The sequence below is a fragment of the Sinocyclocheilus grahami genome, unplaced genomic scaffold (genome assembly GCF_001515645.1).
Source record: "Sinocyclocheilus grahami isolate Dianchi unplaced genomic scaffold, SAMN03320097.WGS_v1.1 scaffold1037.1, whole genome shotgun sequence".
Taxonomy (NCBI): Eukaryota; Metazoa; Chordata; class Actinopteri; order Cypriniformes; family Cyprinidae; genus Sinocyclocheilus; species Sinocyclocheilus grahami.
Genome location: NW_015506216.1, coordinates 470,735 through 489,727, shown reverse-complemented (window position 1 = coordinate 489,727; position 18,993 = coordinate 470,735). Strand labels below are relative to the sequence as shown.

The 18,993-nt window shown below is 42.8% G+C and overlaps 1 protein-coding gene across 1 annotated transcript in view; it reads right to left on the bottom strand.

Annotated features, from left to right (window-relative positions):
• Positions 1 to 13,824, bottom strand: part of LOC107565964 (serine-rich adhesin for platelets-like) — a 49,651-nt gene extending 35,827 nt beyond the window's left edge. The window contains exons 1-8 of the mRNA XM_016251311.1: positions 13,794 to 13,824; positions 4,137 to 4,397; positions 2,701 to 2,973; positions 2,281 to 2,547; positions 1,296 to 1,556; positions 961 to 1,221; positions 399 to 662; positions 35 to 295 (exon numbers count right to left, since the gene is read on the bottom strand). Of these exons, the coding sequence (XP_016106797.1) occupies positions 35 to 295; positions 399 to 662; positions 961 to 1,221; positions 1,296 to 1,556; positions 2,281 to 2,547; positions 2,701 to 2,973; positions 4,137 to 4,397; positions 13,794 to 13,824 (1,879 nt within the window). The remainder of the gene's footprint in view (positions 1 to 34; positions 296 to 398; positions 663 to 960; positions 1,222 to 1,295; positions 1,557 to 2,280; positions 2,548 to 2,700; positions 2,974 to 4,136; positions 4,398 to 13,793) is intronic.
• Positions 13,825 to 18,993: the final 5,169 nt, after the last annotated feature.

Sequence of the window (18,993 nt, the reverse complement as noted above, 5' to 3'; positions counted from 1 at the left end):
TGCAAATCAGACATCACTACCCAGATAGCCTCACCTGTGTGCAGGGTAACGCTCTGACTCTCCCAGCTGGAGCAATTGCCATCTACAGCCACCACGCTGATGGAGTACACACTGCTACAGTGCAGGTCAGGGATTCTACATGTTGTTGTGTTGGAGGAGCACTTTGTACGGTGCCCGTCATCACCCACAGCAACAGCAACATAGGACTGAGCACCACGGCTTGCACTCCACGATACCTCCACTGTGCTGCTGCCACAGGTCCGTCTGGCTGTCACATCAGTGGGCACACAAGGCACTAGCGGGGCAGAGTCGAAAGCATTAGCATAACACTCAAACAGTGGCACTGAAGTCAAATGATGATATGAAGCTAATGTTTAGTGAATGAGTCAACGCCTCACCCTCTCTAACCACTAGAGGTGAACTCGGCATGCTCACACAGGAGCCGTTGTACGACATGACCTGTACTGAGTACGAATCGCCACACTGCAGATTGCTCACATTACAGGAAGGCAAGGTAGAGTTGCAGAAAACCAGCTCTCCAGAGGTCTCGGAGACTATAGTGGCGATATAACCCTCAGCATCTTCTGTTCTGTCCCAGCTGAGTGAGAGGACATCTGACGGGCACTGCACCTCAGCCTGAACATTTGTTGGACCACATGGCACTGTTGAGAGAGAATTTTATCTACATTAGAATCTAGCGGTAAAGAAGGAGTTTGAAAGTTCTTCAGATATCTGACCAGAGAAGTCTTCTGGTTGAGAAACTTTTGTTTCCCTGATATTAATAGCAAGAGAAAACACAACAAAAAATCAAGAGTAGACTGATATGACCTAGATCAGTAAGAATGTCCTCTAGAAACCAACAGCTCAGAGACTGGTGACCTCCAGTGATTTATTAATTAATAGTGTGAGTACACCTTCAAAGAATAATAACAGAAGGGAAGTGGACTAATCCTTCCTTACCAGACTTCATTTGTATGGCATGGGAAGGCATACTGGGACAGATTCCATCATGGTAAATGACACTAATGTCGTAAACCTGGCCACACTTCAAGTCGGGGATCTGGCAGCTGTTGGCAGTGGTGCTACAACTGAGAAGACCACCGACCTGGTCCTCCATGGTGGCAGTGAAGGATATCATACTCCGAGTTCCCATCCAGCTCACCAATGCCTGGTTCTCTTGACAGTCCAGAAGAGCTTCTACACTCCCAGGGGGACAGGGAGCTGAGAGAGGGGGCAGGAAATTGGTTATGAGGTGTCAGACATCGAGGAAACTGCATTCTTCATATGTGTTGTACCTGTTTCTACACTGATGGAGTCACTGACAGAGCTGTTGCAGTTGATGTTGGATGCAATCACAGAGGCGTTGTATATGGATCCACAGTGGAGCCCGCTGATCTTGCACTTCGTATCTGATGTGGTACAAGTTTGAGCAGTCCCGAACTGATCCACCGCCGTGGCAAAGTAGAGAAAAGCACCTAATGAAGCCTCCCATGTCAGACTGATGGAATCGGAACCGCACTCCATCAATGCAGACACATCTTGAGGTACACAGGGGGCTAGAAAAAAATAAACGACATAAGAACATGTAAGGCATGTATAAATTGTCACATAAGCTATAAACAGCAAAAAGATAAACCTGAGTGCTGCCCGCACATTTTTAGCCAATCAGAAATGTTCTCTGCATAGCATCATTTAGCACATTCTGGTTTGTTGGCATTTCTGTGGTTTTGGGGAGAAGGGGTGTTGATGAAATGATGGGGGGTGGTCTAAATCAGTGGCTAAATCAGGTGCAGGTTAGGAAATCTAAAATAACTAAGCTAACTACATTATTTATTTAAACACAAGCTACAGTGGTCTAAGTTTCCACATTCTCCAAACCACTTGTCCTATCCATGGTTTGGAGCCTGGATCCCAACTTTGATTTGTACATTGTCAGTAGAGCAACCGCAGAACTTTCCACTCCAGTCGGCACTTTTTGTAGGATTTCGCTCTCATGCTAATTTTCCCTGTTTAGTAAACCTGGCCCTTAGTGTCTCCAGTCAACCTATCCTGCATGTGTTTGGATTGTGGGGAAAACTGGAGCTCCGTGGGACTCTGGAACCTTCTTGGTGTGAGACAAAAGTGCTACTCACTAGCCACCAAGACACCCATTTCACAAACACAATTTATTTTCCACTTCCATTATTTTTCAGTTAAATTAGGCTAGCAACAAATTTGGCCCTGACAGTCTAATCGTATGTAAGCTCCCATGTTTGTCCACCAGGGTTCTTTGTCACTCACCAGTCTGACCTACTTCTCCCAAAGACAGAACGCTGGAGCACTCATCGTCCGACGCAGTGATTAGCATGGTAAGGCTTTCTCCACAGTTTATGTCGGCGATTGTGCAGCTCTGCGTCAGTGAGCTACATATATAGTAGCTCTGATTTCCTCGGTTACCAAAGGCCTCTACGGTGTACCGCAGTGCTCCATTTGCACCTTCCCAGCTGCTGGTCAGAAGTCCGGTCTGACAGTCCGCTGATGTGCGCATGTTCCTTGCTTGGCAGGGTGCTGAGGGGTGAGATTATAGGAACATAACCACGTTAAGGTATTAGTGCTGTGTTATATTGAGTTTGTTCAAGCTTAAAATCAAGATTTAGGCTTACTCAAGCTTACAGTCAAGATAAACACATGTACACTTTGACAGCAAATGTTTATTGTTACCGGTTCGGATTTGCATCGATGAACTGATTGCAGTGCTACACTGCTCTCTGACCGACGATGAAGAACCAGAGACGGTGAAGTTGTAAAGGCGTCCACATGTGGTGTCGGTAAAGAAACAGGATGTTTCCGTGGTCATACATTCCATCACCTTGCCAGTGGAGTCCACACCCCTCGCATAGTAATAAGCGGAGTAATTGTTTAGAGCCCAGGAAAAGACAATGACATTGCTGCTGCATTCCCGGTACAGCATCAGATCGGATGGAGCGCAGGGAACTGTAAGTGCGTGTGGAAAGAGAAGGATTAAAGTTTAGTGAGAAAAGCACGAAAGTAAGAACAAAGAAAATGGGCTATACAAAGCAAACCTTAGTCCTTGGTGTCTTCAATCTTTTAATCTTGTTATTTGAATTTCTGTAATGGGTTTCAGTGTATTGTTACTACAGTTCTTGCTGCTCTGGAAAGATCGATGCATGTAACAAAGACCACATGACTCAAAAAAAAGATGTTCTCCTGGGACTATATTTTCCCTGGCAGAGAACAGGGTGTGTACCTGCTCCCTGCCTGAGAACACACAACATCTGGGATAGCTCTTGTCTGATTTTGAAGAAGAAGAAAAAAAGAGAGAGAATCTCTAATTTTGAGACTTAACTGAAAGTCTACGGGGAAGCAAAGCACAGACCCAGTGGAATTTTGTCATGTTTAAGGCCAGTTTTTCAGATGTAGAGAACTGAAACCATAGCTCAGTTAAAGGCTCTGGCCCGAAACACATTCTGAACAAGTGCATGAAAGTAAATGTTTCTAGCTTCAAGCTTCCTAACACAATTTAGAACACATTGCATTCTCTGTGTTGTCACAAGTGGCACTATATATTATCACAACTATAACTGAGCAACAGTTGCTACTTTGTCAGGCCTTTTTTCCATCCATTATACAATTAATTGAGAATTAATACCATTGAAGTGGTTTAGCCTTCTCATATGGTGCCACCTTTCATAACTTCACAATCAAGATAAATGGCAATAACTTGGAAGCATCATATCTTTCATGTAACAAATACACCTCTATTGAATAAAAAAACATTTCTTGCTTCCCACCCAAACTGTGACCTGGGTCTTTGTCTATGGACACAGATCTATCTGAAATGGGTCGGCATAACAGAAAAAAACACTTGCTGTTGCGAGACTATTCAAAACAATCCAGCAGAGACAATGCTGTCTCAAGGGAAAGTGTGACTTCTCTGTTGTGGATCGGGTGTCTTTAAACATCACAGATGAATAGAGGGCATTGACAATTAGAAGTGCAGGGGTACAGATATCCAGGATGCACACCACAATGCTGATTCTAGTTCAGATTATTTTCCCTTGAATGCCACCCAGTAAGGTTATGAAAGCTGAATGAGAGGAAAACTGGTTTGGGATTTTGTTGTCTCAATGTCTCACCTGTTTGGAAGGAAGTGGTGGCGTTGCCGGTGCTCTCACAGTTGTCTGACAGGGCGGTGACGTGTACAATGTAATTCTCCCCACATGCTAGATTTCTGATTTGGCACTCTGTAGTGCTCGAGGAGCAGGACAAAACTGCACCGCTGTGACTTATGGCAGTGGCACGGTAGGTAGTGGCTCCAAACACAGCTGTCCAGGAGACCACAGCAGATCCACTAGCACAGGTGTAGCTCACTGAGACTGCTGTCACTGGACCCAGAGCTGGCAGAGAGAGAGAGAGAGACTTGTGTGAGAGTTTTCAAATGAATGACCAAAACTGACCTTGAAGAGCATTTAAATGATTAACTAAAACATTCATGTGGATACTATTATACCAAGCTTTAATAATTCAAAGCAAAGAATCCCTAGCATTTCCACTACCATTTCCAGCTGAACTTGATTTACCTAGCTTAGACAAGTTTATCTTTGTTGGTCCTGGAAAAAATAATCAGGCTTAAAATGTATGGCTAGGTTTAGGGCTGGGGCTTGAACAGCATTCGTATCAACCAGATTGTAGGGTTTCTAAAGTTAGGTTAATTCAAGGATTTGGATGTTTATCCTAGGGTAACATGACCAACAAGTAGATCCCAAATAAGTGTAATTTTCTCCCTGTTTGCTTTTCTGAATTTCTAGAGAGCCCAGCTCTTCTGTACCAGAAGTGGGTTTCTTGTTCTTAATGTCACTGTGGACTTAATATTGTGGGACCTTACTATAATTTAAAAGAAGGAACTTGAGCTGTGTTTAAACCCTAGTATCTTGTTTGATAACCTGTTAAAATCTAATTCCAATAGACAGCAGGTATGATCATTATGTGGTGTGTTATTGTCTATATTAAAGCTAAATTTAAAAGCAGAGTAAGCTTATACAGTTTGTGGCTCTTTAACATGCCTCGTTTAGTTCTACACTGGGCTCAGGTTTCTAATCTAATATAGTATAATTTTGCCACTGTCCTATCCAAGGCCAAAAGAAGGAAGGTACAACCAATTTAAAACCAGGGTTTGATAAAGAATTAAGTCTTGAACAACATTCCAAACAACCAGTCCGATTTTAAGATTAGGTTTACAGCTGGGTTTGGGGTTTAAACCTAAGATTGGTCCGATCCTAACAAACCATACATCAATGGAAAGCATATTTATTCAGCTTTCAGATGATGTATAAATCTCAATTTCTGAAAAATTTACACTTAAGACTGATTTTGTGGTCCAGGGTCACATATTTGTAAGTATAATAATTTTAACTCATTTGAACAAAAGATAGCATAAGAACAAGATTATTAGGTTTTGTAAAAATGTGGAATTAAAAGCAAAAGGTGCTATTTAATATCTTGAAATTTCAAATTATGCTGATATGCAAAATCGAAAGATTTTTGTCATATATATACCATACGCTCATATATGTATTTGTTTTCAAATGGATCATAACTCCATCCCACAACACCTTAGAGCTAATTAACTAGAGCAACTATATTTTTACCTCACTCCTTCATACAAAATTAGGCCTGATAAAAATGTGACCGGACCCCTGAATGACTTGTCCAAAGCCAGCAATGAAACAAACTTGGGGGGGGAAAAAATCATTTTCTGGAGAAGTTAGCTTACCTTGTGCCTGAGTGGTCAGTATCTGCCAAAAAATAAGAACAATCAAATAATAATATTAATAATTATACAATGATTTTATATTATAGACATGTAATACATTATAAAAAGCATTCATAGATGAATATTTTATTTGAACAGAATTATAAATCTACCTGTGTTAGAGTCACTAAAACTACAACACCTAGTGTCTCCAGTACTCTCATCTTTGACAATACCTGAAATATTACAAATAGTGCTTTACATGGAAGTCAGTCTTTTGAGCTATAGAGCAGGAACACCTGTGCCCAATCAGTAGAGGGCCCATTCTCTCCTACTTAATTCCCTGAGGAACTGCGAGATATGAGAGGATAACAAAAAAAGAAAAATAAAGTGGGAGGGACAGATGAGAAAAGAAAACTGAGAGAGAGGGTGGAACTGAGAAAAAAAATGTTGTTGTCACCTATTAGAGTTAGTTAGATTTCATGACCTGGCACTTTAGTTTATCTGAAATCTTTTTTTAAACTTTTGTGAAATAAAAACTGTTCTGAGATTCGAAACTTCTGCTATAGGTATGTACGATTCTTACTATAATAATAATAATCTTTTTTGAATATGGTCATTACTTTAGGTGGAGTACAGAAACACTGAAGTAAACATTTGAGTCAGGACAGACAAGGAGATTCAGGAAAATTTCCTGAAAATGTACTCACCCCCAGGACATCCAAGATGTAGAAGAGTTTGTTTCTTCATCATATTTGGAGAAATGTAGCATTGCATCACTTGCTCACCAGTGGATACTCTGCAGTGAATGGGTGCCGTCAGAATGAGAGTCCAAACAGCTGATAAAAACATCACCATAATCTACAAGTAATCCACACCACTCCAGTCCATCAGTTAACACCTTGTGAAGTGAAAAGCTGCATGTTTGAAAGAAACAAATCCATCATTGAGATGTTTTAACTTTAAACTGTCACTTGTAGCTAAAATGCTATATTCTATAATCCATAATAATGCGTCTTCCAGTTAGGAAGCTATTGTATGCCTTCAGATATGGAAAACTGCTCATGAAACAAATTATTATTTTATTATTTTTATTTTACAGCCCTTGGTCACGGTATGATTTCACTGAATGAAAAAGAGCAGTGTGAACATTCTTCAAAATGTATGATGTTGCATTTTACAGAAGATAAAGTCATACAGGCTTGGGACAACATGAGGGTGAGTAAATGATGACAGAATTTACATTTTTGGGTGAACTAAAGGTTGTTATGTATTTTATCATCTTGACTTAGTCTGACTAATTTTGATAAAGCTATGCTGTTAATGTCCACTTCTGTTGTTCTTTCAGATGTTGTGTAAAGATGAATATGACAGTTGCCACATACTTTGTGGATTTTATGACCATGGGTATTCAGCCTCACCCAGAAACAAGTGTTGTGTAAAACATCCTCATAAAAGCTTTTATACTTTTTAATTCCTAAAGCTGCAGTGTGTAATGAATATGGCAGGTGAGAGATCATTTGCTCTATTTCTTGCCGGGAACAAAGGCTGGAAACAGTAGGACTTGACCCGTTACAGATGCAGATAACTGGGAGGGAGGAGCTGCCAGCTTTGAGACCAAGGCCATGGTGAAACTAAAGCAATCTGTGTTAACTGGGTCTCAGAGAGATCAAATACTTTCCATGTATGTCACTTTATGGGCCCTTCTCTTCTCACAAAAGCATGATTGCAAGTGTGATACTGTTTTATGAAACATGAAAGTTCAATAAACAAGACATGAACAAAATTACTATTGATACAGTTGATACATGTGATTGGTTGAGCAGTGTTCCACCTTGTGAAAAAGAGGTGTGCTTAATTGTATTGAATATGCACTTGTAGTGTACTTCAAATCGTATAAGTATACTTAAAAAAGTACTTTCAGATAATGTGATGTTAATTAAAGAAAAGTCTAGGTAAGTGTTCTTAACCCTGTATTTTTTTATTGTATAGCTTTCTCTATTTCTGTTTTTAATTCGTGATAGAAAGTCTAAGGCCTTCTCAAGCCGTACGGCTATGCAGAAAAGCTGAGCAGATGTGGCGGAAGACGAAACTTGAAATTTACTATAGAGTCTATAAAGACAGCCTTCATGCTTTCAATGACTACGTTTACATGGACATCAGTAATCTAATTATTTACCTTATTCTAAATAAGCCAATATTATGATTATGGTGTTTACATGAGTTGTTTTCAGAATATTCCTTTCATGTTCCCGTTATACATGTTATAGTACATAATTTGATTAATGGCACACGTCATTACGTCCCCTCGTGACGCCATCCGACGTCCCCTCCGGAATTTCACGTATAAACATATAGTTCCCTTTCAGTCGGTCACTCGCGACGTCACGTCGGATGACCGACGAAATTGGGGTCTCACTTAGAGAGACCAATCCACTTCGAGTGTAAACTAAATGAGCCAATGCACATTGGCATGCGATTATTGCATCCAGCTGCTGCTGATCACAGCGTGAGTATAAGTAGGATGCAGTATTCAGCTTTTCGCTTCGGAGCCGAGCGGTTCTATCGTTCTGCTTCTGACCTTCTACGTAGAGTAAAAACTACAGTCAAGCACGCTCTTCGTGGGCTCTCGTGCTGGTGGACGGCGCTTCAGCGGCAGTGGTTTTCCCGTGTCGAGTGGGTTGCACACAACAGGCTGCACTACCCCTGTGTGTGTTGCAGACGGCCATCTCCCCTGTGCTCTTCAGCACACTAAAAGAGCAATTTCCATCTAAAAGAGCTTCACGGGTGGAACATCTTTTTAAAGACGCGTCTTTTTAAAGCTGTTGTACCATCCGTGTGTTTCTGGGTGCGGTCGTTACCTGGCGCCGGGTGATGGTCACGATCGCTGCCTCTCGTGTCTGGGCACGAAGAACGCTGAGGTGGCTTTCGTGGATGACTCATGCTCCCCTGCAAGGGGGCAGAGTGCCCGTGCCACTGCCTAGATATGGGGTTCCCTCTGGCGGCAGCTGGGGGCGCCATTTTTCTTGCAGTGGGCGGACTGGTCTTACAGTCACGCCTCCGGGGATGCTAGCCGGCACTCCGAAACCAGTGGAGCCCTTCAAAGAGCAGGCTGGACCCTCCCGGGGGGAACCACCTGTTTCTTCCGAGGCTCCCCCCGACGATCGGATGTCGGTTGCAGAATCGGGGGGTGAGCCGGATTTCTCTGGGGGATGAAGATCCGTCAGCATTGCCGCCCTCTGGGCGGTCAGCGGTGCCGGATACGGACCCGGAAATGATGGCTATGCTTTCCCGGGCCGCTGAGAGTGTCGGGCTCAAGTGGAATCTTCCACCACGCGGTGCTCCCCTCCCAGGCCTGTAGGCACTCGTCGGCCTTGATCGTGCTTATACGGCCTGTGGAGAAGCTGCGTCCGCCTTACACGCTTCGGCGTTATTGCAAGTGCACCAGGCTAAGGCACTGAGGGACTTGCACGAGGGTGGTCACGACCCGGAAGTTTTCAAAGAACTCTGCACCGCGACGGACCTCACGCTACGAGCGACGAATGTTACTGAGCAGTCTCTGGGTCGTGCGATGTCCACTATGGTGGTCCAGGAGCGCCATCTCTGGCTGTGTCTGGCTGACATGCGCGAGACGGACAAGACAAGATTCTTGAACGCCCCCATGTCCCAGACCGGCCTGTTCGGCGACACAGTGGAGAACTTCGCCCAGCAGTTCTCCGTTGCCCAAAAGCAGACTGAGGCCATCAGGTACATACTGCCCCCCTGCTTCCGCACAGCGTCCGCAGCAGCCTCCAGCAAAACTACGAAAAGAGCAAGAGGCCCTGAGACGGGCGACCCAGAGATGGAGGGAGTTGCTCTTCCTCGGCTATGCGATTCTGTTCGCCCGGCACCCTCCCAAGTTCAGGGGCGTCCACTTTACTTCAGTGAAAGCAGCAGATGCCCCTGTCTTGCGTGCAGAGATCGCAGTCCTACTGGCGAAGGACGCGATAGAGCCGGTTCCTCCAGTCGATATGAGGTCGGGGTTTTACAGCCCTTACTTCATTGTACCAAGAAAGGCAGTGGGTTGAGACCTATCTTGGATATGCGCGTCTTGAACTGGGCCCTTCACAGGCTCCCATTCAAGATGCTTACGCAGAAAGGGGGCCACGTACAATGGGCTTGCAGTGTCAGGGGTCTGGACGGGGCCCCAACTGCACTGGCACATCAACTGCCTCGAGTTGCTGGCAGTGCACCTTGCCCTGAGCCGTCTCAAAGGCGCTTACGAGGCAAGCATGTACTGGTCCACACGGACAATACAGCGGCCGTTGCGTACATCAACCGACAAGGTGGTCTGTGCTCCCGTCGCTTGTCGCAACTCGCCAGTCACCTCCTCCTCTGGAGTCAGAAGCATCTGAGGTCGCTTTGTGCTGTTCACATTCCTGGGCTGCTCAACCGGGCAGCCGACAAGCTGTCCTGACCTGCGCTCCCGGGAGAATGGCGACTCCATCCCCAGACGGTGCAGCTGGTTTGGAGACGTTTCGGAGCCGCTCAGGTAGACCTGTTTGCCTCTCCAGAAACCTCTCACTGCCAGTTGTTCTTCGCCCTGGCCGAGCGAACACTCGGCACGGACGCACTGGCACACAGCTGGCCGTGGGCCTTCGCAAGTATGCATTTCCCCCATTGAGCCTTCTTGCACAGTTGCTGTGCAAGTTCAGGGAGGACGAGGAGCAGGTCCTGCTGGTGGCACCCTATTGGCCTACCCGGACCTGGTTCCCGGAACTAATGCTCCTCGCGACAGCCCCTCCTTGGCCGATTCCTCTGAGGAAGGATCTACTGACTCAGAGACGGGGCACCCTTTGGCACCCACGTCCAGACCTCTGGAAACTTCATGTCTGATCCCTGGATGGGACGCGGAGGTTCTGAGTGACCTACCTCAAGAGGTAGTCGACACCATCACTTCAACTAGAGCACCGTCTACGAGACACACCTACGCTTTGAAGTGGAATCTGTTCGTTGAGTGGTGTTCTTCTCGCCGAGAAGACCCCCGAATATGCCCGATCAGAGTTGTGCTGTCCTTTTTGCAGCAAGGGTTGGAGCGAAGGCTGTCTCCCTCCACCCTTAAAGTTTGTGTCGCTGCAATCACTGCTAACCACGACCCCGTAGAAGGGAGGTCGCTGGGGAAGCATGACCTGGTCGTCAGGTTCCTTAAGGGGGCGAGAAGGTTAAATCCTCCACGCTCCCCTCTATACCCTCTTGGGACCTGACTCTAGTGCTCACAGCACTACAGCAGGGCCCATTTGAGCCTTTGCAGACGGTTGAGCTGAAGTTCCTTTCGATGAAGACTTTGCTCCTGCTGGCTTTGGCCTCCATCAAGAGGGTAGGCGACCTGCATGCATTTTCGGTCAAAGATTTGTGCCTAGAGTTCAGGCCGGCTGATTCCCAGGTAACCCTTAGGCCCCGGCCCGGCTATGTGCCCAAGGTTCCCGCTACCCCCTTCAGGGATCACCTCCATTCTTCCATATGCACCTAAGGAATGTCCATATGTGTATTGCTTCCGAAACCTCCTTCGGGAAGGTTGGAGCTTCCGTAACGTCCCTGTGACGTGACGTCTCCGTTCCCTCCTTCAGGGCACGAGGGTTACCATACGTAACCGAGACGTTCGTCTTCGTGATGATGCCATGCACAGTTTTGGTTGTTTCTTTTTTTATTTTATGAAAGCTTCAAGTGCAGTTAATTACTTGTACGTGCATACAGATGATGACAGGTGTTGAAGCTCTTTTATTTGCCGTCAAACGGTTGAGCACTGCCGTGTGTGTATCCTGTCGCAAAATGTGGCAAAAATTCCTACACGACGGTAATAATGTGATTAAGGTGTTTACATGTCTATTCTGCACTTCAGTAATGCGACTAAAATAGGAATACTCCACATGTCTTAATTCGATTTCTGTTTACTTTGATTATGACTTAAGCCGGATTAAAGTAATCAAAAATCTCTGTTTACATCAGTGTTTCTCAACCCTGGTCCTGGGCGCCCCCCAACACTGCACATTTTGTATGTCTACCTTATCTGACACACCCAGGGTTACCATACGTAACCGAGACGTTCGTCTTCGTGATGATGCCATGCACAGTTTTGGTTGTTTCATTTTTTATTTTATGAAAGCTTCAAGTGCAGTTAATTACTTGTACGTGCATACAGATGATGACAGGTGTTGAAGCTCTTTTATTTGCCGTCAAACGGTTGAGCACTGCCGTGTGTGTATCCTGTCGCAAAATGTGGCAAAAATTCCTACACGACGGTAATAATGTGATTAAGGTGTTTACATGTCTATTCTGCACTTCAGTAATGCGACTAAAATAGGAATACTCCACATGTCTTAATTCGATTTCTGTTTACTTTGATTATGACTTAAGCCGGATTAAAGTAATCAAAAATCTCTGTTTACATCAGTGTTTCTCAACCCTGGTCCTGGGCGCCCCCCAACACTGCACATTTTGTATGTCTACCTTATCTGACACACCCATTTCAGGTCCTGGAGTTTCTTCTAATGAGCTCATGAGTTGAATCGGGGTGTGTTTGATTAGGGAGACACACAAAATGTGCAGTGTTGGGGGGCGCCCAGGACCAGGGTTGAGAAACACTGGTTTACATGGTAGATTCTTAATCAGAGGTCTTAATCGTATTAAAATCGGAGTAGTGTTGTCCATGTAAACGTACTCAATGTGGCACTAGCCACAGCTAGACAGACTTTCTTCTCAAACCTTATAAACAGTAACTTAAACAACAACTACTGTTGAGAGACTAACAAGCCCCCCAAGTCAGATTCCCAGTGAAATGCCCTCCGACAGCAAATGCAATGAGTTTGCTTCCTTCTTTTCTGAGAAGATCAATAATATCAGAAAGGCGATTAGCACATCCTCAAGTAATCGTCAATGTGCTATCTTGACACACTTCCCACATATTTTTTCAAAAGTGTGCTTAACTGTTTAGAAGTAGATCTCTTAGAAGTGGTGAATGCCTCACTTCTCTCTGGGACTTTTCCAAACTCCCTGAAAACTGCCGTTTTTAAGCCCCTTTTGAAAAAAAGCAATCCTGATAACACCATATTGAGCAATTATAGAACAATATCAAGTCTTCCTTTTATAGGCAAGATTATTGAAGAGGTAGTTTTTAATCAGCTGAACAAATGCTTAAACTCAAATGGATACCTGGACAATTTTCAATCTGGTTTCTGACCGCATCACAGCACAGAGACAGCGCTCATAAAGATAATAAATGATATTTGCTTAAATTCTGATTCTGGCAAAATATCAGTGCTGGTACTACTAGATCTCAGTGCTGTGTTTGACACTATCGATCATAACATACTTCTAGAGAGACTGGAAAACTGGGTCGGGCTTTCTGGGATGTAATCAAATGGTTCAGGTCATACTTAGAAGGGAGAGGTTATTATGTGAGTATAGGAGAGCATAAGTCTAAGTGGACGTCCATGACATGCGGAGTCCCACAAGGCTCAATTCTTGCATCGCTCTTGTTTAGCCTGTTTATACTCCCACTAAGTCAAATAATGAGAAAGAACCAAATTGCCTATCACAGCTATGCTGATGATACTCAGATTTATCTAGCCTTATCGCCGAATGACTACAGATTTTCAACGCAAACCTCCACACACTAATACCAGGGTAGTCCAATCCAATAATAACTAGGTGCAAACTGATTTAAAGACAGTCACCATTCCCATCATCCTACAAGACAGATACTTCAAAGCTATGATTGATACTGGCAGCGCCTTGTCGTTTATCCAAAAATCCTTTTGGAAACAGATATGCAAAGGGGAACAATTCCAGTCGAGTAACGGACAGTCATTTCTGCTTGCCAACGGACAGCGACAGACAGCCATTGGTAAGGTGGAATGGAATTGTGAGATTCAGGGACAACAGATGAAACTGACACTGTTTATCTTGAATGATTAGGATTTAACTGTACCGATCATCCTAGTTATGGATTTTCTTCTCACTTCTGGCATAAAGTTAGATTTTCAAAGAACACAGTATAGTTTACCTTCAAAAGAAGAGGCTGCTGAAGAGAACATGTACTCATTTCTAATCAACAAATGCCATTCAACAGTGAATTTTTATCTGGCACTACCCACTCCTACGATATCTGATGAAACACTTCATTCCACCCGCCAACTCACACAACAAGCTGACACTAGTGAACAATTTAAGAAACAGCTGGAGGATTTATTGTTAGAATGGCCATCAGTTTGCACACACGAGATTGGACAGTCAAGTCTGGTAAAACCTTCATCATCACTACAAATGAGGTTCCCTTAAGAAAATGTGCTTACAAGGTTTCAGCAGACACACAAAGGTTTATTGATTCAGAAGTCAAGGACTTGTTAGCCAAAGAGATCATTCGACCATCCATTTCCCCTTGGGCTTCACCAGTGGTGGTAGTCCCAATAAAAGACGGAAGTTCAAGACTTTGTGTGGACTACCGAGGTCTTAATGCTAAGACGTACCTAGATGCATACTCCATGCCACAGATCCAGGATATTTTGGAGTTGCTACATGGAGCAACTGTGTTCAGCACTATTGATTTGAAAAGTGGAAATGGAGAAGGACAGTATCCAGAAAACCACATCAGCAGGGCTATTTTAATTTTTTTACGGCTTCCTTTTGGCCTAAAGAATGCTGCTGCATCCTTTCAGCAATTAATGGAGCATGTATTAAGAGAGCTCAAAGGCAAGTGCTGTCTCATATGCATTGACAATGTGGTGGTGTTTTCCCAGAACAAGAAGGAACATCTTCAACACCTCAGCCAAGTCTTCCATTGCATTCATGATGCAGGCCTCACCTTCAACCTAAAAAATATGTAATCTCATCCAATGATCACTTTCATTTTAGGACACATTGTTTCAGGTGAGGGCGTAAAAACGTATCCATCCAAAGTAGTTGCCGTCATTTCATTCCCAACACCCCAATCACTTAAGGAATTACGTTTCTTAGGGTTAGCGGGATGGTGTCATCTTTTTATACCACATTTCTCTGATAAAGCTGCACCCTTACATGCACTGAAACAGAAAAATTCCACCTGGTCTTCGACTGAGCAATGCCAACATTCATTTGACACCATCAAACAAGATCTGACACAAGCACCAGTCTTGATACCACCTGATTTTTGACAAACCTTTCAAAGTTCAAACCGAACGCAAGTGAGCTTGGTATGGGAGCTGTACTTACGCAAGAATCAGAAGGAGAAGTGCATGTGATAGCATACGCTTCCAGACTGTTACGAAAACCAGAGAAGGCTTACTCAATTTCAGAAAAGGAGTGTATGGGCCGTCAAGGAGTGGAGCACATATCTCGAGGGTCATCCATTTGAAGTGGTTACAGATCATGCAGCTCTGACCTGGGTTTTTCAACATCCAAAGCCCTCTTCACGACTTACACGCTGGACTATACGTTTGCAAGGGTTTCACTTTACCGTAAAATATATAAAAGAACAGTGTAATGTCGTACTGGATGTATTATCTAGAACCCAAGATAACCTCACTTCATCTGTTATAATTGCTGTAGTGAAGGCCACTAAGTCCACAGCACTTCTCACTGACATTCCGGTAGATCTCACGCAAATTGGCACCTCTCAGCAGACTGATGCAGAACTTCAGGAGTTGAAGGGTTAGTTTACCCAAAAATGGTAAATTAATTACTCACCCTCGTGTTGTTCGAAACCCGTAAGACCTTTGTTCATCTTCAGGACACAATTTAAGATATTTTTGATGAAATCTGAGGGCTCTCTGACCCTCCCATAGACAGCAAGGTAACTACCACGTTAAAGGTTCAGAAAAGTACCAAGATGATCGACAAAGTAGTCCATGTGACATCAGTGGTTCAACTGTAAAGTTACGAAGCTAAGAGAATACTTTTTTGCACAAAGAAAACAAAAATAATGACTCTAATCCACATTTTCGTCTCTACTGCATCACTTGTGTATGCGCGTTCACGACAGTACCATGAATCGAGCGTGTGGCGGTGCTGACCCAGATCCGGCGAACTCATGAACGAGTGTTTATGGTATATGGATCAGTTTTATCAAAATTGTAGACATTTTAATCATTTGTCAAATTAAAAGAAAGAGTAGTTAATTGTATCTTATTGGCATGTGTAGACAAGTCCTCCATAAAACAAACAAAACAAGCCCTACAAATTATTAAAACACATTATACAGACACTCATATTTATTCGTATTTGATGATTTGTTAATTCCTTTTAATATGTTATGCTTTCAATAAAACATTTGAAATTGGTTTGTAAAAGCTGTTTTTGTTTGGCCAGAGTTTTCATTTACACAGTGTTGACCATCAGGCGTCACCAGCATGTGGTCTTTTGAGCTCTTCGAAACTGTGAATAATTTTGTCAAGCAATTGGTTCAATTGAAATTAATTTATCTTATCACTGGCAATCGTTTCTTCTACTATTTGTGAACTCTGGCAAAGGGAGGCAGTCAGTGAATAACATCAGAATATCAATCTGTTATTAGGGCCTTTCGCACCGCGGGAACCTTTTCATAGTACCAGAACTAATTGTGGAACTACCCTCTTTTTGGCGTTGTCGCACCGCCGGAACTGGGTGCGATTTTAGTACCGGTCTGCCATTTTCGAGAACCAAATTAGCTCCTACTCCGGAGCAGGGTCTAACCAGCACAACTGGTACTAATCGTGACGCAAGTAGACATTGATTGGCCAAACGCGTATGAAAACGCCCTCACCCGCCATGATTTAAAACGCAGTGTAAACATACTGTAAACATTGTGTCAACTTATTTCGCAAGTATGGAGAACAGCGATGGATGGACGGACGCTGAAGTGCAGGCACTTGTAGCAAATGTAGCACTGCCAGTTGTCGTTGGAGATTCTTAGTCCTCCTTTCCGTTCTTTCAGTCGCTTTACGTATACGTCGACTTTCCATGTCCATTATTGTGAAACCCGCAAGACACAACAAAAACACAGCTCCGATCACAGCGTCCTCCATCCTCCTTATTTGTTTCTGTTGTTGAACGCCACGCACAAATGACGACGCTGTTGACCGGCTTACGTCACTTCTTAGTACACACTCTCGGTGCGAATGCAACCCTTTAAATGGTACTGGGAAATAGTTCATGCAAAATCGTCCCAGTACTTTAGTACCGTACGTTTAGTTCTGGAACTAAAGCGGTGCGAAAGGCCCTATTTACACAAAATATCCTATTACCTATTAGTAATACCATAAAATTTGACCATGTGGGGACCTTTTTTTATGTCCCCATGAGGAAAACAGCTTATAAATCATACAGAATTAAGGCTTTTGACAATCTAAAGGTGCATAATGTTTTGTGTGAGGGGTAGGGTTAGGATAAGGGGATAGAAAATACCATTTGTGCAGCAGAATCTATGAAGATCTCTCCAGATCTATGGAGCGTACGCATAAAACATGAAAATGTGTGTGTGTGTGTGCGTGTGTGTGTGTGTGTGTGTGTGTGTCATACTGGCTTGGAACGGACATGAGGAAGATTAAATGATATAATTTTTATTTTTGGGTGAAATATTCTGATTATTTGATGGTGGAAGCATCAGGTTCTTTTGAATTTCTTTTAAAGAACTTGAAGCAAAGAAGTTTGAGAAAAGTTTCTAAAATAACACAACTATAAAACTGTTTTGTGATATTAACAGTTTAGTTGAATCATACTTCCGTCATTTTACCCACAAAAATGCCCATTTCTGTTCAAAGAGGAACTGAATACCACAGACAAAAGGCCTCATGACAATGAAAGGCGTTTAATGTTGAGAGTATACAGTAGATGTGATCATGAATACCTCTGCTCTGTTGTATGTTGCCTCTTTTTTGTCTTTTTCCTGAGGGCTCCAACATGTCAAAGGGTTCGAATGAACAAGCAGCCTAAAGCGTCAACTTTCTGTTCGCGAGATTGAATGTCGATTAGCTACTCAAATGGTCAACATTCTGTTCAATCTAAGAAACATGATTTGGTTGATTGTTGTGTCAACAAAGAAACTCAGCATGTTTACTGATGTTATTTGATACTCGTTGCCACACAAGAGATTCATATAGAATCATGCATTGAGTTTCCATTAGGGACATATTTGCTGTATTTGATGACTGGGTAGTCCGATATTATATGATTGTCCAAAATGCAGCCTGATTTAGGGAAAGTTCTGGAGAAAATGAAGCAAATAAACTGAATCCACTGAAAACAGAAGTAGATGAGCCCAAATAGTGTAGAATAGATTGGATGGCCCTCAAAACCATTTTCTCTGACATAGGCTTCTGTAAGTAACTTTTAATCATTTTTTTAACAGTAATTGGTTCAGTTCATTTTTACAAATCACATAAATAACAAGACTCCCAGCATTTCAGATGCTCATCAACATGTTTCTTGGTTCTCGGACCCAGAAAGGCTCTGTTAAATCTGTGATTATGATAATAGCATGACTTTGTTGTGTTAAAGGCAGTCAAACACAAAAGGTGGTTTCATAGGTGAATGCTGAAGATGTGGGAACCGTTAACAGAACTCCATGGGGAACATTTATCATACAAAAGATGTTACCACTTCTCATGCCGAAACACTTAAAAAGTAACACACAGCAATAAAGATAACAGTTAATTCCAGTATTATATCTACCAAAGGTCTTGCAGTTTGTTTCACAAGCACATTCTTGATTTATTAGCCATATATGGGGTAAGATGACTTCCCCACACTGATTGTTTTCTCTTGATCATAGATGGAACAACATCTCATCTCAGCACTTTTGATTAATGGCTACGCTATTTTTAATTTTGTCATTTCATCTAAATATCAACATTTGCTAGATTTAGTCAGTCAAAACAGTGACCTATCTATCTATCTATCTATCTATCTATCTATCTATCTATCTATCTGTCTGTCTGTCTGTCTGTTTGAATATCTGTCTGTCTGCATATCTTGGGCTTTTTTATTTTTCTTTTCTCTGCGCCGAACTGCGCTGATGTCTTTTCCCTGATATAGTCTAGTTGTCCGTTAATTAAGATGATAATTTATATTCAGCCGCAAACATGAGGTGAGAGAGGTATACTGCCTATACTACTGCTATACATTTTTTATAATTATATATTTATACTGTATATATATATATATATATATATATATATATCTTATATATCCTACATATATGTATATATATATATATATATATATATATATATATATATATATATATATATATA